Source organism: Epinephelus moara, chromosome 23 (genome assembly GCF_006386435.1).
Source record: "Epinephelus moara isolate mb chromosome 23, YSFRI_EMoa_1.0, whole genome shotgun sequence".
Lineage (NCBI taxonomy): Eukaryota > Metazoa > Chordata > Actinopteri > Perciformes > Serranidae > Epinephelus > Epinephelus moara.
In genome coordinates this window covers 19,810,844-19,835,598 of record NC_065528.1, presented here as the reverse complement: position 1 = coordinate 19,835,598, position 24,755 = coordinate 19,810,844, and the positions used below count along the sequence as shown (strand labels likewise).

At 43.3% G+C, this 24,755-nt stretch overlaps 1 protein-coding gene across 2 annotated transcripts; it reads left to right on the top strand.

The window, feature by feature from the left end:
- The first annotated feature begins 303 nt into the window (after positions 1-303).
- nrf1 (nuclear respiratory factor 1) lies at positions 304-20,205 on the top strand. Of its 2 annotated transcripts, none has more exons than XM_050036516.1 (12): positions 304-442; positions 2,474-2,585; positions 2,729-2,873; positions 5,563-5,677; positions 5,836-5,962; positions 6,122-6,262; positions 8,985-9,143; positions 9,402-9,614; positions 9,705-9,803; positions 9,976-10,133; positions 14,030-14,151; positions 19,050-20,205. In XM_050036516.1, the coding sequence occupies exons 2-12, from the start codon at positions 2,517-2,519 to the stop codon at positions 19,208-19,210; spliced, it is 1,509 nt and encodes a 502-aa protein (XP_049892473.1). In that variant the 5' UTR covers positions 304-442; positions 2,474-2,516; the 3' UTR covers positions 19,211-20,205. The 2 variants fall into 2 exon arrangements, with proteins under 2 accessions (XP_049892473.1, XP_049892472.1); XM_050036515.1 differs by having other exon boundaries at positions 2,474-2,594.
- Positions 20,206-24,755: the final 4,550 nt, after the last annotated feature.

Below are 24,755 nucleotides of genomic sequence, written 5' to 3'. Positions count from 1 at the left end.
ACCAGTGCATTTGTGTTTTATAAGTTGGAAAATGACCGACATAAACTGAAACTAAAATACAAAAAGGTTATTTGCCTTGCTTTACATTTGTGGATCACATTTTCAGTTTTGCTTTTCAAATTCAAATTTCCTCACCTTTAAATAATGAAATGTTTAAATCAAATAATGTCCTTTGATTAAAGAAAAAGGAATAAACAGCAACAACCCAGAGATGTGTTTTTGCGCCTCTCTTAAAGCGCTTCAAAATGCACGTCTGAGTGGATGGATCGTGACTGTGTGAGAGAGAAGCTCAGGAGGGGCACCTGAAGGCACCACTAGTGCAGACCAGTGTTGTGTGCGCTCTGCTCGCTGTGTTTGCTGCTGGCTCCCCTCTGTCGTCCATTACAGCTCGGTACCATCCCCACTGTACGGCGCAGGCCCGAAGTAGCGCAGCCGCTCTGAGGTTAGTGCCCTACCGCGCAATCTCCATCTATTTCAGCCCCGGCGCAGCCGCATCATCGAACCCGGCAGCGTTGGGGTGAAAGATGCAGATTGTTTAGATGTTGACTGGAGCGGGGTTATGAGACAAAGATGGCTTTTTGTCGGGTATCATGATCTAGGCGCGTATCGACAACAAGCTCAGAAAGAGTAGAATAGCTTTGGGTGAGACGGAGGCCGCTCGGCCTGTCGTAGCGCTCTGTTTTGTTTCATATTGCGCGGGTTTCATGCTAGCTGCTGCCTTACCCGATGTTTAAGTCTTCCCTTTGATTACACGCTGAATTTATCTGTGTTCAGCGTCCAAACATCGGGAAACTACTGCTGTGCTCGATCACAGTTGATGTCCATTCAGATGACCGAAGCTACGCCGCCAAATCGTTAGCTAGCTAGCTTATTAGCCAAATGTAGGACATTGCTAGCTTAGCTCCGCTTGGCAGCCGTTGTCAACCGACCCGGCGAGTCGGCTAATATTACAGCTCTGTAGCCACTGAGCAATAACGCTGCCTGTTTAATACAACTGCTTATGCGTATGTACTAAAATCTGTTATGAAATTAACCTTATTGCAAGCCATGGTTATTACTAAACATCGCTGTTATTGTCGAGTCGTGCATCATCCCATTGATCCTATCAGCAGCCACCGTGCTGTAGCTGTTACAGGGGACTGGATGCAAATAAACCAGTCTGGCTGCAGATAATGCCACATTTTCACCCCCTGTGCTGTGTTTTATTGCATTGGTGTGTAACAACAATCCTGCTATACTGCCTTTCAAGGAGAAAATGTGTGTAGTATTGATCTGATCACATATATACCCCATCTATAAGCTGCCTATTATGAATCATCTTAACAGGGTATCCCCATTAAACTGCCCCAGTGGTTCATTTCACTCACAAAGCTTGTCTGCATTGACCATATGTTGACTGAGTCACAGATTACAAAATGAACAAAAGCATATTTTATGCTACAGAGTTTAATCTTTATTCAATAAGTTATTTCCAATCATCTGTCAGACTACACACACATGCACTTCACCACCAACACTTTCACTGTCTCAAACTAACAGCATTTACCTTTCTTGCTTGTTCACACGTACACTATCAGAAACCCTCTGCTGAATTTCATGACACTATTTTATGTATCTAAATAGTGCTAAGCAGTATTTTCAATGCATGTCATGCAGATTAATATCTTGTAACACCTTTGATTTAACACATAATAAATATGAACATAAAGCATTATTTTCATGCTTTGATCACATTGATGTTATTCCACATGAAATATTATTGATGCAGTGTGAAGCCCTCTAGAGGCAGAGCAGCAGTGATGCATTCATGGTGCACTCAAGTTCACATAAATACACAGAATACTTGCAGTGCCTCCTAAGATTAACGTACCTGCATTATGGTTATGCAACATGCATAATGTATGTATATATTGCAGTATAGATGATAGAAGATTTTGAGGACATGTAGTACATGTTGCATCATTGTGTATACGCAGTAATATGCTTATGCTAATCGGCATATCAATTGTCACTATAGCAGGAAATATTCCCAGACGAGTTCTGTGCGATCATTATGAATGGATGGCATTTACTCAGGCACCAGAGACCTGAACTTTTGTTTGGTATGCATTTTTAATTCCTCCGAGCTACTTGGGATCAGTAGGACCCGATAAGTACAAAAAAACTAAACATTGTCAACGATAATTAAGTCCCAATGTCCTCAAACAAGTACTTCCTAATTCACAGTGTCTTAGCTTGTTACTGTTGCTAAAATTGGTCAAGTTTGTTGCCATATCAAACTACAAACATTGTTGGCAAGATGGCTGCCATCTTGTTTTTACATGGATTAGTGTATTGTGCTCTTGTTACCACTAGATGGCACAAAAAGTGTCCACGAACGAGGACAACAGGTCTAAGTTAAGTCGAATGAAGTATAAGGTCAAATAAACCCAAAATGAGATGGGTAAAACGGTTTTCCTCTGTCTCTCCTCAGTCATTGTACCGTGGATCCAGCTGTGTAGACCAGGTGGCCGATAATGGACGAGCACGTCGTTCACCAGACAGAGCACATGACCACCATCGAGGCCAGCGCCGTCAGCCAACAGGTCCAGCAGGTGCACTTATATGCAGCAATAATTAGATAGTGGAAACCAGGAAGCAAAAGTCCAGTTATTCACAAGATGATTAAACAACTTAACCAGAAACAACCTCAATGAACCCCTTCTACTCGGATCATCACTGTGTGTAGGTACATGTGGCCACCTTTACCGAAGCGTCTATGATGAGCGCCGAGGAAGACTCGACATCCTCGCCAGATGATGATCCTTATGATGACACGGACATCCTCAACTCGGCTGGCACTGATGAGGTCACTGCTCACCTGGCTGCCGCAGGTACGTCTAACAGTAGGGAGAAACGTATGGAGCTACATTTGTTTCTTTATTATTCAATCAAACAGAGTAGGTTTTGCAATCAAAAAAAAGATTTGAGAGCAAAAGTATCAATATTGCAATCACAAATGTTTTATTGCAAGTAAAAAATGATTGATTAAAAAATGCAAATCCAAAAGTTTTGTTTGCAAGTCAAAAAGTTTTGCGAGTATAAAGTTGAAGCTGGTGGGCGGGGCCTAAACTGAAAGCTGTAAGACACGTCTCTATTGGCCAGTCTCAATCGGAATGACAGCTTGTGAAGCATTTTTTTCTTCTTCTCTCGGTTAGCGGATTGCAAACAATTTAAAGGTGTATACCGCCACCTACTGTACAAGAGTGGGCAACATCATGTCATTTAGCCTGTTTCTTAAATTCTACTCATCAGCCTAGTACGCTTGCAAAGCAACATGGGAGTTCTGTAGTTCACAGGGGAGCTGTGGCGAAAATCATTTCTGAAACCGAAGTTTTTCGGCCTCCGGTTTCCAAAAAAAATTTGTCCACACGAGTACAGACAAGTACAGATACCATACAGATACCCCCATTCAATTTAAAACATAACTGATTTGAGTAAAGGCACGAGAGCAAATCTGGGTATATAAACGGTTGGTTTGCGCTGCGTTCTTCAGTTGGCAGTTACACCGACAGTGAAGCTACTGAAGACCAGCAAAAACACAGTTTGTTTTCCTTTATTCTTTCAGGTGGGTAAATGTCACCTAAGCACCTTCAGATTTTATCAGTAGTGTACCCTTAATAGATAATTTGTTTATATAGTTTCTATTGTGCTTCGTGATATTGTTTGAGGGAACTGTAACGTAAGGTAACTGCATACAAGTGGATGCAACCGTCACTAATGGTAGCGTAGTTCCTCAGGGATTTAAGCTGTTATTACTTTAATCTTGACACTCTAACCTGTGACAACACATTAGCTAAGGTTGTAAGGACTGTAACTGTTGGTAGCTGTTGTTGATTTTGTTTAAATATGTTAAATTATAAGTTTATGGGTTATTGTTTGTCGGACGATTGAGCTAAGCTAAGGGACGCTAACGTCAGCTGTCACTTGTTGCCGTAGCAACGGTGAACATTCACATACGGGCTAAGTGCAGAGTGCAGAATCAAGCTTCATTGTAAATATAGTTAAGATACATAGTTAAGATACATTGTATTTAACACAGGATGTGGGATTTTAGTAGTAAGTAAACTTTTAGAAAATAGCTATTTACCGTCGCTCTGACGTCAAACAATGGAGACAGGTAATAAAATACTGCAGTTAACCTATCTATGGCCAAACAGCCAAATCTCATAGAATAATACACGGTTTCAGAAGTACACGGGTCCGTGTGGACTAGGCCTAACAATAGCAAGAATGTTAAATTTGAACTGGTGCATGTAGATTGCTTTTGTTTAGCCAGGGCAGAACTATTCGACGGCGTAATGGTCAGTACCGTCGATGCCCCGGGGTGTAGCAGTAATGCCGACTGTCGAGCGTTTCCAGTGGGAGAGAGGGAATCATGGGTGTAGCCCGCTCTGTATGGAGCCACGTCAAACCCACCAATAGAAACTCGTCTTTCATCCATCAGCGTAGGCCCCGCCCATTAAGTGCAGTTGCACTTGCAAGCAAAACTTTAACTCACAAGCTAAGAGGACTGATCTGCAAGCAAAAGTTTTTAACTTGCAAGCAAAGATGACTGATTTGCAAACAAAATTATCATATGTTTTTACTTAAAAACTTGAATTTTTATTGCAGTTCAAGAAATATGCTCTAAAACAGTTTTATATGATTGCAACAAAAAGACACAAAAATACCTCCATAGAAACGGAGCATTTTGGTTGTTTGAAATTGGTGGGAGTGAGATTAATTTGATAAGAAGCATCTAAGAACACTTGAGGAGTTTTTCCAACCGATGTCTGACAGAAAAGCGGATGTTTTATCTTGCATCTTTGATAAACTCTGTAGATCCAATAAAGCATCCATAACCTCCTGAGTTCAGTGTAATGCCTCTAAATGAACAGTAGGTGGTGCCTGTACTGCTTCACTGTTATGTCACCTGTCAAACAAACAAAAGGGGTTTTTTTTGTCTTTTCACTTTTGCATGGGTCCTTGAAAACCCTGAGAGTTTGTGAATTTGAAGAGAGGGGGAATCAAGACCTTAAAATTTTTTGTAAATAGAAATAAATAGGCATGGGTCATTGAATGTGCTTAAATTCCTATATTTTGTTGAAGAATCAAATTTGAAGTTTGATTATTTTTTTTTTATTTTTATTTTTTACTTAACCTTAATAAATAATTCACTTTAATTCGTGTCTCAAACAATGTTACACTGGGTCCTTGAATTTAAGGAAAGTAGGTCTTGAACGTCCTTGAAAAGTCCCTGAATTTGATGTTTAAGAAGGTGTGGGAACCCTGCTGAAGTTTTCATGAGAGCAAATGGTGCCAGTGAGCCACAAGTGCAGCCCAACTTCATTTTAAACTTCACTTTCATCCTTAAAAACTAATTTCAAATCGAATCTAAAAAGAAGATTGAATCATGCAGGCTTTACATTCAGGATAATTATTAAATGCTCAAATCAGAGTATAAGAAACAGTACTTGAACACAATCTACAGAATGTTTATTCTGCTTTCACTAACAGTCAAACCTGCTCTTTCTCTCTCAGGCCCAGTAGGCATGGCTGCTGCTGCTGCAGTGGCAACTGGTAAGAAAAGAAAGAGGCCTCACATCTTTGAATCAAACCCCTCCATCCGCAAGAGGCAGCAGACTCGTCTGCTCAGGTGAGTTTAAAACACCTATAAGCCAACATTCCCCAAAACCTCTGCCATGTATTTTTACAGTTACAATGACAAATAATGTCACTTTGGGCACCTGAGATCTGAGTGATTGTGGCTTTTATTGTAAACCAGGAGGTAAAGGGTGGTGTGTGTGATTACAGGAAACTGCGAGCCACCCTGGATGAGTACACCACCAGAGTGGGCCAACAGGCCATAGTGCTGTGTATCTCTCCCTCCAAACCCAACCCTGTGTTCAAGGTGTTTGGAGCTGCTCCTCTGGAGAATGTGGTGAGTGATGCAGTCAGTAGTTATTAGCAGTTGTCTTTGGTATTACTACTTGAAGGGGAGACACATCAGGTGAAATTCATTTTCTTTTGATTTAACCAATAATTACTACATACCTCCTGCACTAAACTGAAACACTGCACCTGTCTTTCTGTCCTCCAGGTGAGGAAGTATAAGGGCATGATGTTGGAGGATCTGGAGAACGCTCTGGCTGAACACGCGCCCGCTGGTGGAGAGATGTCCTCAGAGCTGCCTCCTCTCACCATTGACGGCATCCCCGTCTCTGTGGACAAGATGACCCAGGTCAGACTCAACACTCTCTCTGCTCATCTGTTAGGGCCTAAACCTCGCAACATCCCGCATCAAACAGCTGTTATCGGAATGAACTAACCATACTTCCTTTTGCTGTCATACACTATCACAACTGTCCCAGCAGAGGGCGCCAGTTGACAACAAATCAGAATTACAGATTGTGTTAGATGTCTGTTGTGAGCAAGAGCTTAGCTCGCAACTGTATGTGTATCAAGGTCAACCATTCAGTTTGAGCTGTTTCCGCCTGCCTGTCAGTGTCACTTGATGAGTTTGATTCATGCATGTTTAACCATTAATTATTTTTTTAGTGCTTGAATTCATTTTCATTGTAAAGAGCGACTTCAACATTGTACGCATCAGTGTGCCTGATGCATAGGTAGTGTCAGCATCTAAAAACAAGCCAAGCCTCCTCCCTTTGCTACACAGGATGTGGTACCAGTGAGCAGAGAGAGGATGTGGAGTAGACGGCTATTTTTTTCTTTTATTATCTAAAATGAAAATTAATGAAATTAAACAACAACCAAAATCAAGCAGTTACCGTGAAAAGATATTTTCGACCAAAACAAACAAGAGTCTAATAATTAAATTAAGTGTTTCAAAGCAAAATAGCAAAAAAGATTTCAATCCTTGGAATAAAATATGTCGACCATATCCTCAAATCAAATTAGAAATGCACACTGTGAAACTGAAAAGACCGTAGAACTCACAAAGAACTCAGAGTTAATATAAAAACCAGATAAAGTTATTTAAAAAATGAGTGAGAATTCAAAGAGTCGGGCTTTCACTGCAACATTAGCACCATTGGCAGCTTAGGTACTCTCTTGACCCGAGGGAACCTGGCTTGTTTACTCTGCCATCCCAGTGCTGCTGACGCATTCTCTGGATCATCGTCAGAGTAGCCAGCATGACAGCGGTCCTCAGAGACGGCCCTCATCCCCGGGAGCCGCGGTGGCCAATCCCAGCTCCTGATGTGTCCTCGGAGGGCAGGTGTTAGTCGGTGCTTGTTTTTCTGGAGGTTGTAGGATGAGATTATCGTGAGTAACCTGTTGCCTCACTCAGCTCAGCCAAGCCGGGTGGAAAGGTGTGGGTGTTTGTGGAGGTGTGCCAAGTGTTGGAGACAGGATGGTTGATCAAGTTGGGGAATTGCGAGTGTGGAAATGAGAACTCTGCGATGAAAGGGAGCTAATTCAGACTGAGTGCTCCTGATCCATATCAGTAAGGTCTTATTGTCTTCTGTGCAGACATCTACAGTAGGTTTTACGCCACTGAAGAAATCCCAAGGGAGGTTTAGTGACGCAGGCAGAGGCCCAGTCCGATATATGGAGCATCTGTAGCAGGTGATCCCGGGTCCAGCCTGAGCCCATAATTACCCCTAGCCTTGTTAGGGCCAGGGACCCGGCTACATCGGCACCTTCCTAAATGCTGATTGGACCATTGCTTGGAGGATTAGGATTTGGGGGGGGGGGGGGGGGGGCACAACATGCCACTTAACTCGCTCGCCACTGTAATTAGGCCATCTGGCCTAGCACACATGCATCCACATTCATCCACACATAGATGAGCCACAGGTGGAAATGCAAGCATCTTTTTGCCACTAAGTCCGTCTTTCTTGGGCTAATCCCAAATTACTCTGTCAGTCCGCCAAGTGATGACTGAAGTGAAGCCCCTTGACTGCAGTTTTCCAAAAGCTGGTGTGATAAAGTAAGCATCCATTTTCTATCAAGATCCATTTTGTCATATCTCTGTGTGATGCGCTGCGGGACTGCGTATCAGTGGTGTGTGAGTCAAAAAGGGGGTCTAAGTGGGGGTGGAGAGATGGATTTATTTCTCCCGGAACCAAATTTAGCCCGTGATGTCAAGGCAGGCAGACGCTGCAGTGCCTCATTGTGCAATATAATCCCCCAGTGATGCTTGCATATTACCAGGACACTGAGGACATTGGCACTAAACCCCACCCTGGGTCTGTCAGCAAGTGTCAGCGCATGCTTGTTCTGGAAGTGTTGATGGCGATGGCAAGCGGAAAGGCACGTCGCTTGGCGAGCGGATAGGCACGTCGCTTGCCACCACACGTGAAGTACGTGTGCTGGCGGATTATCAATAGCAAGCGAATCAGATCTGATTGAGACTTCCTCTCCCTGTTTTGGGGCACAGTGCACATCTCTCTCTCTCATCATCTATGAATGGTGCTACTCAAACATAGTGGCCAAGCACTCATTGATACAGTCAGTGTGCAGTCATTATAACTCGAGTCTCTACACAAGTCCATAAAGTAGCACAATGTCATGAGTGATCAAAGTAAATCTAATGTTTTTTGTTTGACATTGATTTTCTTTTCAACAATATTGACTTGCTTGTCCTTGTTAATACCAAAGCTGAGTTTACTGGAGCCTCTGTGAGGACGGGCTGACAGTCGGATCACCTCCCGATGTTCCCATGGTGTCTGTCTCACACATCAGGCTGGAGCCACAGCCATAGATTGGTCTGTTAATAAACATGATCGCATCGTTCTCCTTTTAGAAAGCCTGTTTCTATTTGCAGGCCTTGACCACCTCAGCACCCGGCAGCGGGTGCCCGATCAATACGCGCCTCCCGCTGCCTGCTCAAGGGCATGTGTGTTTATGTGTGTCTCAGAGAGAGGCACTGCGGCTTTTCCACTTTGGAGTTTTGATGTCTGTATCATCTCGTTTCTCCGTGCTTCTCTCCTTCGCCTCAGGCCCAGCTGCGAGCATTCATCCCAGAGATGCTGAAGTACTCGACGGGCAGAGGGAAGCCCGGCTGGGGTAAGGAGAGCTGCAAGCCAGTGTGGTGGCCTGAGGACATCCCGTGGGCCAACGTCCGCAGTGACGTCCGCACAGAGGAGCAGAAGCAGAGGGTGAGAGGAATACTGCTGTGATGATGTCACACTCTGTCGATCTCTGCAGGGGAATACTGGCTTCCTTTGCCACCTACTTTAAATCCTATTTGTTCTTGTTCAGCCTCAATCTCTGCACCATATAGGCGGGACAACATTGTAAGCAAGCATGTTCCAAGAGATGCCATATAAAGAAGTGTTATTGCTTATAGGGTGAACTGTCTCTTTAAACCAGTCTGTTGAATATTTGCCAAATAAAGTTGTACTTTGTTTCCCAAGGTGTCGTGGACGCAGGCGTTGCGGACCATCGTTAAGAACTGCTACAAGCAGCATGGCCGTGAGGATCTGTTGTATGCTTTTGAAGACCAGGTAACCACGACAACCACCACCCAACACCACTTGACCGCAGCACAGAGTATCGCTCACCTCGTGCCCTCGCAAACGGTGGTACAGACCATCAACAACCCTGACGGAACAGTCTCGCTCATCCAGGTATATTTTGGCTGCTTTTTTGTTATTACTCTTTTATTGAATGCACTTTTTAACTCTAATACAATGTCTTGACTGCATCCTTCCTCTCAGGTTGGCACAGGACACACAGTTGCCACCCTGGCAGATGCATCAGAGTTGCCCAGTGTGACGGTGGCGCAGGTCAACTACTCCACTGTGACTGACGGAGAGGTAATGCCCATATGCACGCTCAGTGGGAGCTGTCCGTTCAGCACCACAACATTCAACAATGATCCAACAATGTGCCAACAATCCAATCAAAGTCATTTTCACACTGTCTTAATCACGTCCCTGCAGATACTCATTTGCTTTCTGTTTGAAATTACATATCGTTCCGATCCAGGTGGAGCAGAACTGGGCCACGCTACAGGGCGGCGAGATGACTATCCAAACCACTCAGGCCTCAGAGGCCACGCAGGCGGTCGCATCCCTAGCAGAGGCCGCTGTCGCCGCGAGTCACGAAATGCAGCCCGGAGCCACCGTCACAATGGCTCTTAACAGGTGAGGGTGGGAGGAGTGAAGGAGTTATTTTACAAGGCCTCAGAGGGAACAGGGTTGGAGGGAAGGAGGGAACAGTTGCATTTAAAAAGCACTTTGATGCTATTTTAAAGCTGGAGAAGGTAGGAGGGTTTTTTGTGTCACTGGGTAAAAATCCCAGAGTGAACCCTAGACTTTTGCACCTCCTCTTGGCTGTGTCAGGCTTTGGAAAATCTAGCCCGTGAAATTTCAGACGGAGGGCATTATCCTATTGCCTGTTCTACAAATGCAGAAGCATGTGCATGTACCTAGATGGTAGAAGTTTGATTCAGTGGCAGAAAATCCTGCTGAAAAAGTGCTGCTTACACTGCAAGTCAACCCAAAAAAGGAAGACAGACTTATCAAAAAGAGACTCTCAGGGTGCTTTCACACCTGCCGTTTGATTCAGTTCAGTCAAACTCACGTTCGTTTGCCCCCTAAGTGCAGTTCGTTTGGGCACACGGCAATCACACTCCAGTGCGCACCAAAACAACCGGACAGAGACCTTCTTAAAGAGGTGGTCACATGACACATTGTTTGGGTTAAACATGAGCATGTTACAGTCCTGGAGGATTATTAATGTGCACCTCCTCCTGTACTGCCTTAATATGCACATTCAGCACATCCAATGCATCAAACCATTGTTTTCTAGTTGGAGCAGCGCCTCGTTTTCAAACTGTATGGTTTGACTAAAATGAACAATGACAGCAATATAGTCCACGATGAGCAGCGCTAAAATCAACCTGCGTAGTTGTCCCTCCATTGTGACATTAGAAAGTGTCACATTTATCTTACAAGTGTACTCTTCTTCAATGTTTTTTTTTACTTCCTGGATTTTTCCAGCATGGAAATTCTGACCAACCAAGAGCAGCTTTCTCGCACAAGGCATTTGATCTGGTCCGCTTGTAAATGCTGCCGTGAGAACACGAACCAACTCTAGGCAATTATGCAACTTTGGGACAAAATGAGTCCCTGATTCAGACCAAAGCAAGACAACTCTAGGTCTGAAAGCACCCTGAAAGAGAGTCTGACAAGAAACACATGATACATGACAATACTGGCAAAGCGTTTCAGAGATGGAAAGAAAATGTGGCTCTGCCAAAAGGAGCTAAAGACTCACAGCTACAGCCAGTTCAAGCTCATATTTTATGTAGCTAACATAAGCCAGTACCTCAAATCACAGTGTGTCCTCTCAAGGGGCTTTACAGGCCCACAAGTTTGCAAAGAAAACCAGAGGGTAATCCTTATAAAATTACTGCTGCTATAACAGCATCAGGATCACAATCACCATCGGGATGATTGAAATGAATGGCTCGTACTCACACGGGTTACTGTATTGCTGATGAGTGGAGCTTAGGACAGAGAGGGCGAAGCTGAAGGAAGGCTCTATTTTTCAAATTTCGGCATGTTATTTATTTATTTATTTATTTATTAGGAAGGCTCTATTTTTCAAATTTCGGCATGTTATTTATTTATTTATTTATTTATTTCCCAAAATCAGCATACCCCAGCTTTAACTTTGTCATGGCTGAAGGCAACATGACAAATGAATGTTCTGTTACACAGATCAGGAAGGCATACCTACACACGGGGGGCTTTGTATATAAGAAAAATATTTACATCTTTATGTCCAGGATCATTGTCACTACTAAATGGACCTTGTCGAAAGTTTTATTGAGAACCTAAGAGCTGGTAGAACTCAAGGCTCATGGCTGTTATCCCAAGGTCACAAAATGTTACCTCCTCGTCACATTTTAAAAATGTGTAATGGAGGGAACCAGAGGCTGGATTGTTGACAGCAAAAAAGCAGTTAAGCTGCAACTGTAGTACTGTTCATACTTTTATAAAGACATCTACACATCCTTAAGGATTTGGTGTTCAGCGTTCACTAACACAATCCTCAGCGGGCTTCAGTTACTGGTGGATGAGGCAGTCGATCCATAATTATTCAGGCAGCTCTCACAACTGGATGAGAATGGGACAAGTGTCAGGGCAGGTCACCAGGGTCCCCTGGAGATACGAGTCAACTGCCTCTCATCCTAGTTCAGCATTCAATTAATTAGCCTGCAGCTTTTATAGAGGCAAGGTGCACAACCATTAAATTGATCGTTAACCACACATTACCATGTGCTAACAGCCCGGTATAATTTTGTTTATTAAAAAAAGCCTCCCGTGCATGTATGAAATGCTGAGCTTGTAGTGTGACTAAGGCAGTGCAGTGAAATAAAGTCAGCAGACCTTTAACATTAGGATGTCTGTAGATTCTGGTAATGTTTTTAAGTCGTCTTACTATCAGTGACAAATATATCTAAAGATGTACAGGGGTTGTTGTTGGTGTAGTGTTTTTTCTGGAGGGAAATCAGCCTCACACACATGTATTCAGATGGGATCATCAACAGGATCTTAAATCATGTCCCATGGAGGGCCGGGGGTGGGTATGGAAACCTGGTATTAAATGAGCCCCGGGGCTAAATTATGAAGACCGTAGTAGAGATAAGCGCCAAAATTATTGTTTTTTCTGTCGGTATTGGAGAAATTAATTAAGAGATTTTTGCCGTATGTGTGAGGGGCAGGGGCCAGCCCTTTCAGCCTCTCTCTATCACATGCAAACACACACACACAGACCCTGCTCTTAAGCCCCATTTCCACCAAACACTCTCAGTATGGTACCTTTGGAACCAAAAGTAACCCTTCAGACATGGTGCCCCAGCGTTTCCACCGCAAACAGTGCGATTACATGTGGGCAGGGTTGTAGTCACACAGAACATGCTGCCATTTTCAGAACAACACTATCAGGAGTAGTAGCACTGTTCTAATATTAATACCCATCCCTATGGATGGCCAAGTGTCTGTGGGATCTGACTGCAACACAAGAATATGAATGAACATGTATAAAAGTAGTCAGTAGTCTATGGCTGCAGCTACTTTCTGATCTACAGCTTTGATTTTCACGATCGTACACTACCTCATCAAAGATCCAACTTGCCAGAATCATCAGTCAGACTTGCTGAGATGCTAACATGTTGGCTGGTTTTTCACCGCCGTAGTGTCAAGGCAATGATTTCAGATGTGTATGGGTATGTCCCATTGGGGCTTGTTACCTGCACCCACCTGAGTCCTCCTTCCTCTCCCCCTCCCCTCCCCTGTTTACCTGAGCCAAGCCAATCTGCGCTCTCTGCTCCGCAGCTCTGGAACATTTTGTCTCTGTTTTCCACCTCCAGAGGGAGAAGAGAGCCTCGTTCTCCCACTGTCTTTTCTGCTGTGTGGACACTATGACCAAAAGTTACACCATGTTGTAGTTCAAAATGTCTCAGATAGGAATTATTTGTAATGAATGTTGCTGAACTTAAGTGGCATTTTCTTTCTGAACAGCATCATGAACAATGCATCATTACTGCTTACTGTCTCTGTCTGCGCTCACTCAGCTCCTCCTCCTCCTCCTCCTCATCTGACCGTCTGCAGTTCTATCTCAGATGTGATTATCAACCAAGCTGTGAACAGTTCCATTAGTTCATAACGAAGCTGGCGCAGTAATAGGCTCGTGGTAATTCCACTGGATAGATCTGGTTAATGAAACTGCTTTGTTCGACCCGTGGCACCTGGCCTTTAGGGAGATGTGACAGATTCTCCATAAGTCCAGACTAGAAAAGCCTCTTACAGCTCATACACTCCTACCTCTTCACCCCACATCTCTGTAATAACCCTTGCCTTTGTGAGCAGACTGCATATGTGCTTTTCAGCTTTGTACCAATGATTGTATCAGGAGGCATACATCTGTCTCATATGTGTGTGTGTGTGTTTAATTTTAAACTGTATCCACAGAAAAGGTTTTCTGCCTGTGTTTTACATGTTGTGCACTATATCTGATGTGTGTGTTGCAGTGAGGCAGCAGCCCACGCTGTAGCGACGTTGGCAGAGGCCACTCTACAGGGCGGAGGGCAGATTGTCCTGGCAGAGACAGCAGCTGCTGTTGGGGCACTGGCAGGGGTTCAAGATGCCACAGGTACTGAATGTTATTGACAACACGCAAGCTACACCTCAAATGACAGAATTTACATAGAGTCATATATAAAGTCACTTTTGTTAATGTCTATAGCAAAGGTCCTCAATACTTTCCTAGCCAAGGACCCCTTACAGGATCGAGAATATACCAGGAAGCCCCTCATGTCCTCAGAGGCTAGGCTTTTTTATGTGAAAGAACAACACGAGAGAAATGTTTGAGAACGATATTAAATATATACTAAAAATGGAGCTGACATCAATTCAAGTAGCTGCACTGTACCGAAACAAAATATCAAGGGTTAATCAAGAGTAAAGGGCTGGTTTGAGGTGCATTTCAGAACATACACATCAGGGCACGATATTGGTACTCTATACCTTTAAGAGATCAACCGAAATAACCCAGTACTGAGTAGTATTGAAACGTCTCCAGTCAAACGATATCTGCATTCAGTCCTTTTTGCTACTGTAAAACCTTTCACTAACCCGGTGTGGCTACACATTTTGATAGGCTACATACACACTAATACAGTTTTGTTGTAAAACACATGCAGTAGCTACAGGGTGTCGACAGGTCCTTAGAAAGTCTAAAAATGTCTTAAATTCAATGTTGCAACAACAACAAATTTGAATTTGTGAGGTCTTAACAACTACAAACATTTTATCTAATTTCATTTATCCGTTTAATTTCTTGTCCTGAAAATGAGTGAAGCCTTCCTTTGTAAAACTCCACATTTCTAATGTTACAAATCTTTTAAAAAATATATTTATATATATATAATACTGTCATTTTACTTCATACTTGCACTTATCTGTTTGCAAAATGTAGAAGAAACATGATTTGTCCCAAAATCTGTCCTAAATTTGGTTTAAAGGTGTCTTTTATCAGGACTTAAAAAGCATTACACTTAACCGTCTGATACCTGTAGACACCCTGAGGTATTGCTACGTTTATGCCCAGCGTCCGCACTACTCAGCTATTTCAGACCCCTTAAAATGGAGACTTTGAAAACACTGATGATCACGTTTTAGTTTGGACGGGCGGAAACAGTGACTTTTGAAAACAATGGCACAGACACCTATGTTTGCTTCCCGATTGGGATTTTAGATTAAAAAAAAATCAAAATCAAAATATTATTCATTAAACTATGAAGCCTCTTCTTAAATAAACAAAAAAGATTGAATATCATGATAAATTAATGAATCATTAAACTTTTCGCAGACTCCACATTGAGAATCACTGCTCTCTGGCAACAGGTGAGAATTTAGCAGAGGAGGCTTAGTTCATACCTTGCATCAAACTTCACTGGGTTGGCAGTTTATTAGGTACAGCTAGCTAAAACTATAATGTTCCATTTCTATGCTGCAGACTCTGACACGTGTATTTATTTCAACCTGTTTCAGTCAGTCGCAGACTCCAGTGTTTGGAAATACTTTGTTACAGATTTTTTTCTCCTGAAAATGAGAATTCAGTGCCAGAAAACTGAATTATTTTCTGGAGAAATGTTCGACATCACATCTTTACTAATTGGCCCTTGTGTGTGTTCCCCAGCCAATGGCATGTCTAATTAGTCTCACTAAGTGTAAGCTTCCCTGCAGTAGCACTGCGGCCTCTGAGCTCCTTCACTCTAATCTACTCTGTGCTGATGTGACAGATGGTGTGTGTGTATGTGTATGTGTATGTGTGTGTGTGTGTGTGTGTATGTGTATGTGTATGTGTGTGTATGTGTATGTGTGTGTGTGTGTGTGTGTGTGTGTATGTGTGTGCGCGCGCGCGCGAGCGCGCGTGTGTGTGTGTCTTGTAGCAATACTCCCTTCTTTTAATGATACCATAGCTGCGTGACCCCATTGTCAACTTCCTTACATGCATACAGTACGCACTGTGGGGATGTGAGTCTGCTGGGATTACACCAGTTTGTAATGACATCCTCACCTCCTCGTTGGAAAGCATTAACAGCCTTTTTTTGGCATATGTTCGGTCAATATCCTGAGGGCGCGACGTAAATACTCGTCAATGATTAACATCAGGGGACAAGCTGCTGATCTCATTTACTAAATGTAGTCTGGAAGTGTCAGTGGTCTAATGTGCAGAGTATAAATATAAATGAGACTCAACGTGAAATACAAAATATATTGAGTCATTTTTCTAACACACCTTAATGCCCACTTCTGCATGACAAAAGCAGGCTGCCCAGTGCTAGCCAGCACTATTGAAGGAGCTAACTAGCTAGCCCGCTCTGTGGTCCCTCCACCTCATTGCCCGCTGTGTGAGACCACAAAGCCAGAAAGTTTGCTTCCGCTACAGTAGCTTGAAAAACCGCAATATGGGTAGTTGAAGAGAAACTTTACCAAATCTCGCTTCCTAAACCATAAGGGGTCATTTGGCTGCAGTAGCTCACTTTAACATCTAATGGAGCTGCCAAAGCCAGTCCTTCTCCCAACTATTGACCTTAGCTAATCACTGAAGTGCTGCACAGGAGTGGAGAGTACCGTTTGAAGTGCAACAGCCCAGACACTGCTGATTAGCTTTTGTGGGGACCCTCTACTGACACAGGCATGCAGACACACACACACACACACACTAATACACACAAACGGCCACGCCACATACGACCCTCAATGTCTAAGTGACAATGTTCGAGTGGCCGAATGAGGCCCTTCACTCAGTAGCTGTGCTGTACACGTCATCGTGCCAGGCCCAATGCCCTCTTCCCTAAGCCCTCCTCCATAATCACCGCCAGCACAATTACCTGCATCAGCAAAACTTAACGCTGTCACAAATCACTGGCGAGTGGGTTTAGCAAGGGCCCACATTAGAGGACCGACAATTACAAGCTAGCCTGATGAAAGGAGCCTGATTTTTTTTGTATCAATCCTTAAATATTGTAGGGAGGATTCAGGTCAGGTGTATTTGGTGTGTTTAAAGAGGACCTATTGTGCTTTTTTCTGTCATAATTTTACAGTGTCAGATGTTCATATTAAATTTTGCTAAAGTTTCAAATAATAATAATGAGAAACATATAAAAGTAATCCCTGTGAGCAAAAACCTCACACAAGACAAGCTGACATTAGCTCCGGACAGATTTCTTTATTTGTTCATCTGCTCCAGGCATACTGTGTTTATATTTAGTACCCTTCACTGCTACATGTAGCTACATGCTAACATCATGTAAACATGTTACCTAGATTGCCGATGTTGTTCATTTTTCCCTGATTTCTGATCATATTCCCATTGGAACACTAACAAAAGCATTTATAAAGTGCCGGTATTCTTCGTTACAGTCATTCACCAGCTGTAGGTACACTGCTACATGTAGCTACATGCTAACATTACAGAAACATGTAATCTTGGTTACCGATGTCATTAATTTCTCTCCGGTTGTGAAGATTTTGGTTTAGAAGCTTTTATTTGTCATCTTTCACCATAGAAAGTGACACTATACTCTGATACAGTCATTCCCCAGCTTCAAGTACACTGCTACATGTAGCTACATGCTAATATCAGGGAAAAGTGATCTCAGTTGCTGCTGTTGTTAGTATCCCTCTGGTTTCGCATCATACTCCTGCTGGACCTTGTCTGGTGGTGTTTAAACGCTTTTACTGGTGATTTTTCACAGTAGCAAGTGCCACTGTTCTCAACTTCAGTCATTCCCAGGCTGCAATGATGGTGCAGAGACGCCGAGATGCAGAACACCAGGAAACACTGGATAATCAAAGCAGACTGTGCATTTTCGGAAAAGGAGAAAGACGCTAAAGCCGAGCGTTTCAGACATGTTGAATACAGGTGTTCTGGTGCAGACAGAATGAGGGAAATAAAGCGTTTTTGAACATTAAAGTATGTTAACATGTTCTAGTAGAAACCCAAAATACAAGTATGAACCTGAAAATTAGCATAATGTCCCATGTCCAGTGTCTTAGCTGACAGTAACAGTAGCGGGCATGAGCCACTGCCATCCCCTACGCTGACCTTCTTGCCTGCCTGTGACACTGTGACAGCTTGCAGGGTGGGGCAGAGGCCCACGTGACTGCAGCAGTAATCCCCACAGGCAGAATAACACACACACACACTCACTCACTCACTCACACACACACACACACACACACACACACACACAGCTGGGCATGGGGGGAGCAAGCTGAGAACGTTCAATCGGACCATTGTTCAGAAATGCCGTCTCTGTAACATGGCTGCCTCCTGTCAGAGACAACTACCTGGACTTGACTGCCTCCCAAGCACCGTGTCAGACACAAACTCTGGTGACAAGATTAGCTCAGGCCAAAGACTGAACAAGCCGTTTTTGTTAGCGTCAGGGCTGCAACTAATGTTTACTTTCATTATTAATTAATACATTGTTTACTTTTTTCATTAAACAATGAATTGATCAGACTATAAGATGTGAGGTATGCCCATTTCCAGAGCCCAAGGTGACATCTTCAGACATTACGAAATCATTTTACAAATATAGCAACAAGGCGCAATGAACGGAGTCCAATCAGATTGTTTCTCATTTAATTGACGAAACTCTTTATTTTCTCAAAATAATTAATCGCAGTCATCACTCCATGCTGATGTTCTGTTGAGGTATATACATATACTGTTAGAAACATTTGATGTAGCTTATGACCTTCAGTGAAGACGCGTTTTACACGACTACATCTGTAACTATTTTAAGAAAAACATATTGGCTTACATAATTGAAACAGGTTGATGTATCAGCGTTTTTTTAACTACTTAAGATCAGTGAGATCAAAAATAGGATACTAAGAAAATTGAGATGCCCAAAACAATCTTGATAGCAGCAAAGAGTAAAAATATGTATTTTTGATTTTGGGTGAACTGTCCCTTTCACGGTGCTGATGCTGTGTGTCTAAATCCAAAATCTCTCTGCATCTCCTCCTCAGGTCTGGTCCAGATCCCGGTCAGCATGTACCAGACTGTAGTGACCAGCCTGGCCCAGGGCAACCGGCCCGTCCAGGTCGCCATGGCACCTGTCGCCACACGCATAGATAACACAGTCACGCTCGACGGCCAGGCGGTGGAGGTCGTAACCCTGGAGCAGTGACGGTGTAGACCCTGGAATGAGTAGGATGCACTGAATGGCCACCGTGGAGATTTGTTTATCCTACTGTTTTCCAAGACGTCATGCTGTGTACAATGTCAGATATATTTTTAAATGTACATCTGCAGGGGAAGTGAAAGCGAGTTATTAATGTGTTTACTATGTAAAGATATTGCTTTTGTTGGTGTAATTTTTCTCCCGTTTAGCTTCATGGGTTTTTTTTTTTTTTAGCTCTGTGATGTTGAGTATTTAGTATTTATTTCTTTACAATCAACCTTTACTTAAAACAAAGATGAACCAAAAAGCCTGGGAGGAAAGCCACCACTGCTTCACCACAGTGTGTAACTATCACTGGTCTGAATTTTCATCATCGTCTATGTGCTTGACTGTTTCGTTTTTAGGATACATTTACAATTCAGTGCCATCGTCAGAGATCACTCCTCCTGTTTCCCATATCCTCGATCACTATCCTAAACTCTCTCCACCTCATCTCACCTAAAACGTAGTGTACAGATCAGCATCGGAGCCCCCCGTCATTTCTCACATTAAATAATGAAACATTATGTTGGAATATAACATCTTGTTGTGTGCTTTTCCCTCTGTGCTGTTTTACTGTAGTCCACGCACATGCCAAGATTTGTGAAGACTCAGGATATACAACAAGGTGTTTTTTACTGCTGGATCGCTGAGCTGACTTCCTGAAGCAGCCACTTTGTCTACCAAATCCATTTATCTACAGTGCATGGATAGGGGCACCCCTTGGTATGTTATTTTTTTAACATGAACTCCTTTGTATGTCACTTAGGACTTGGTGGTCTGCATCACTTTGTATATCACAGGATGTTGGTCATGCTCGGACAGGAGCTGCAGTATTTGTGATGCAAATGTCAAAAACCTTGCGACAGAATAATTGCTTGCCAGAATCAACTTAGTTTGATGCAGCTGTAACAGTTGGTTCAACTCTCACCACTATTTAAAAAATAAAGTCCAATAAAATGGATGCTGCTCTCCGTTCATTCAGTTTCTCTCTTGACTACTACATTCAAATCAATCAATGGATACATGAAATGCTAAAGCTACCAGGGCGCTCACCTAGGCTGGAGCCTATCCCAGCTGACATTTGGCGTGAGGCAGGGGAACACCCTGGACAGTTATCACAGGGCTGACACATAGAGTCAGACAACCATTCACGCTCACATTCACACCTACGGACAATTTAGAGTCACCTATTAACCTGCATGTCTTTGGACTGTGGGAGGAAGCTGGAGTACCCAGAGAAAACCCACGCTGACACAGGGAGAACATGCAAAATCTGCATTTTGAGGTGTCCTGTCAATTTCACAGACGTCTCTTTTACAATGGTGGTCTACAGGGAAAACACTTTTTGAACCACAGTCCATATTTTTGGCTGCAATACCGGGAATGGCCACTGGGAAAAACTGGAAGCAAGGCTGAGCTGCAATGCTGGGGGCCTGTTTGACACAGGTAAGTTGCACAGGAACTAGATGGCCATTCTGCAATTATCTGGGCAGTTTACTATATATAATAAAGGCCATAAGTCAAGGCTATCATACATGTTATGCATATCTGGGTTTGGGGCGGTCATCCAAGCCACCCCTACCACATAGCAAGGGAGAAGCAGTCTGAGGGGGGCAATTGTGGTTCAGAGGTAAAGGGTAAGGTCATCCACCAATCAGAAGATTGGTAGTTCCATCCCTGGCTCCTCCAGTGTGCATGTCAAAGCATCCTTGGAAAACAGAGCTACAACAATGAATACTGAGCCTACATTTGCCATATGGACAGAAACATTCATTCATTTTCTTTAACCACTTATCCTGTTGGGGGTCCCAGGGTTCACCCTGGACAGGTCGCCAGACTATCACAGGGCTGACACAGAGAGAGACAACGAACCAAGCCAGGGTACCCAGCAGGTTACATTTGTCATTTACGATTAAGGAGCAGACTTGGATTTGACTTGAAACTGTATCAAACAATGATCTTGTCCCACCTCTTCCATCATAGCAAAAAGGGACATACACATACAGGAAGCTTTACGTTAGACCTTTTGGTCATCAACCCTTTTAAAGAACATTTTGTCCCACAATGACACAGTTGCCACAAAACCCGATAACTTCCACACTCTCCTCTCCAGCACCCCCACCTTCCCTGCCGTGACAGACAGGGCCGTGATTACATCATAAGCTGCCTGAACCTCCTCTGCTTTAAAGCCTGGGATTTGCTAGCCGGGCCCTTCTGTTGCAGAGTAGAACAGAGAGAGAAGCGTTCAGGCCTTAATCTATCAGGCGTCAGTGCATATCCCGCTCTTCCTCCAGATTAAAGCTGCAGCAGGTTGCATTCACACAGATGAAAAGATCCCATTTTCTTTCTTGTTTTATGTTTTATTCTCTCTCCCGTCATTTTTAGATTGGACTCCTTGTGTGAAACACTTAAGAGTATGTGATGGGTCTTTGTAGACAGGAGGAAACCTTGTATAATGTTTTAGTCATTGTGGGTGTGCGGCACGCATGCGCATCAAACTGTCACTGCAGATTAAGACGGCCTTATTAGCGTGCTTTCTTGGGAAAAGGCCTACACCTCATGCTACCTAAGCCTCTCCCCCCTCCATCTCTGTCTCTCTGCACCATCCACTCAGCTACACTTACACAAAGTGCATCGAAACCCTTCCGCTGTATCATAAAGCTGAACTTAACTGAGTTATGAAATGGCACAGGTTCAAAAAGGACAGAACGCGTCTTCAAGTGATGCTGTCAACCCCAGCCAAATCCAGTCTTAAGATGCCATCAGCTCAGTTATTATAAATGTTCAAACCCTCAGATCCTAATACGTTTGAATATTTTTTTATTTTCAAAATAACTGTATAAAACAGCACTGATTTTCAAGCGAACAATTTTTGTTTTATTCCAAAATATGAACTAAAATATTCGTAACCATGACGGACCCCAGATTGCATTTGCAAAATAATTATTTCATTGAAAAAAGGTGTTTTGTATTTTAAAAGGAAAGTCCATTGTTGAGAAAGAGATGTTGACTATGTATTATATTTTTCCAACCTGATTCTGCAGTAGAGTATTTTAGGATCAAACTGTAGTGAAACCACGTTCCGAAGATCCAACACTTTTAAAATAATTTTCATAGCCCAGACGTTCTCAGCCTACATTGAGGAAAAGTGTCTTTAATAAAACAAAAGTTGCTACTGTTCACAAGAAATCTACTTTCGGCCAAAATCTACAACCAATATTGCACTAAAATCAACTTAAAGGTACGGTTTGGATATTTTGAAGTGGGGTTGTATGTGGTACTTATCCATAGTCAGCATATTACCTACAGTAGATGGCCGTAGGCACACCCCCAGTTTGGAGAAGCAGGCAGGAGTACTGACACAGAAGAGAAGCAATGTACTGCTGTTGACAGGGAGGTTACAGCAAAACATATTTTAGCCACTTAAAAAAGTACCATCTAAAACAGTCTAAATCAGTTTAAGTAGGTGCCATATCTGGAATATTTTCACCACTTCACCAGCCCTGTCCGACAGAGAACTGAAGTCATTATATCCATTTATGCTCTCTACAAAGCCACCAGATCCCTTTGACAGAAACAGTTATTTTACTTCACAGAACAAGAGTTGCTGGTCTACCGCTGCCTCAAACAAGTTCGTTTTTGTTATTTTGTGACTTTGGTGAATCCAAACTAACCCTTTAAAACAGTGGTTCCCAACTGGTCCAACCACAAGGGTCCAGATTTTTTCTTAGTCATTAGTTGAAAGTCCATACAGTTAAATAAATTAAGCGTCATACTTGCATTTGGCCACATCATTGAGCTAGTTTGCTCTCTGTCAAGTATTTGTCCGTCAGTCACTAACTCTACAACAGGAAATGGCATTTCAAAATGAAAGCTCTCCACCAGAAATTTACTGTACTTCAAAGAAGTGTACTCCCATTTTTGGACCACGACCAACCAGTTGGGAACCACTGCTTTAAAACACCAAACAAACTTACAAATGAAGCCAGTGGTAGACCAGCAACTCCTGTGTTGTGCGAGTTGAAATTACTGTTTTTGCCAATGAAGTCTGACTTTGAAAAAAGCATAACAATCTGCTTCAGCTCCCCGTTGGAGAGGACTCTTTGACAGCAAAGTAAAGCTGTGAAAATATTCTAAATATAGCGTACACTTATAACTGGTATTAATTTTTTTTGGTGGGCCTTTTATTAGGTAACTAAAATACGTTTTGCATTCGTGCCCCGTCCATAGCTATAGCTTCTGTGGTGGTACTCCTTCCTGCTTCTCAAGACATCTGTTTGGCGAAAGTGAAAGCATTTGCCAAGAATGTTTTCATTAATCAAGTATGAAAGTCGAAGGTCCGATCTGGCAGCGTTATTCCCATGACCCGCCAGGCAGCGTGCGAGAAACCAAAGTCTTTGGGTTCCGGGGGGAGTATGGTTGCAAAGCAGAAACTTAAAGTAGCTGACGGAAGGGCACCACCAGGAGTGGAGCCTGCGGCTTAATTTGATTCAACACCGGAAACCTCACCCGGACCGGACACAGAAAAGACTGACATATTGATAGCGCTTTCTTGATTCTGTGGGTGGTGGTGCGTGGCCGCTCTTAGTTGGTGGAGCGATTTGTCTGGTTAATTCCGATAACAAACAAGACTCCAGCATGCTAACTAGTAACACGGCCCAGTGCGGTCGGCATCCAACTTCTTAGAGGGACAGGTGGCGTTCTCAAAACTGGGGGTATGCTGACCGCCATCTACTGTAGGTAATAAACTTACTATGGATAAGAAATAACCCTTGAACCTCTCCTTGTACCATAAATGATCTTATTCAGAGTGATTTCATCATTATTAAATATGCGGTAAGAAGAATGCCATTATGAAATTATAGAAATTTGCTCTGTGTCACTGTTAAAATGCTCTGGGAGAACATCTGCACTGCCCTCCATCTAGGCCTCAGAGCCATGTTTTACAAGAAAAGAGTCTATGCTGCAATGCGTGTGTCACTGTTACAAGTTACATCATCGTGCACCTCACCGCAGTGCACTCTTCCAATCATCACATCCATCTGACTGACTTTGAAGCTGATTGGATGTCATTAAAACCATCCAATCTAGGCAGTCAGGCTGCAGTGTGAGTGCCTGCGCTCCGTCCTGGGGGCAATATGTTTAGTGGTGGAAGATCACTGGGCAAAGGGAAGGCAGTGCTATTGATTCTCCACAGCCGGAGGACAAGCCTGCAGCCAGGGCTTCAGTGGCCCCGGCTCCACAGGGGGCACTGCAGGGTGAGAAGGGAGGGGTTGGTCATTCTTGTTGCCTGGAGTCGTGCAGGCAGACTCTAGGGCAGAGCTTTAATCTCCACTAATCGTTTCTTAATACGTGTATCCCAGGCCCTACACCCCCGCACGCATGCACACACACACACACACTCCCACACGGGCATGCATGTACAAACTGCTCGCGGTCCAAGCCCACGCTTGCTCTAACAAGAGATAATCCCTTACCCTTCGTCCTGAGCATAGGGTTGGGTCACAAC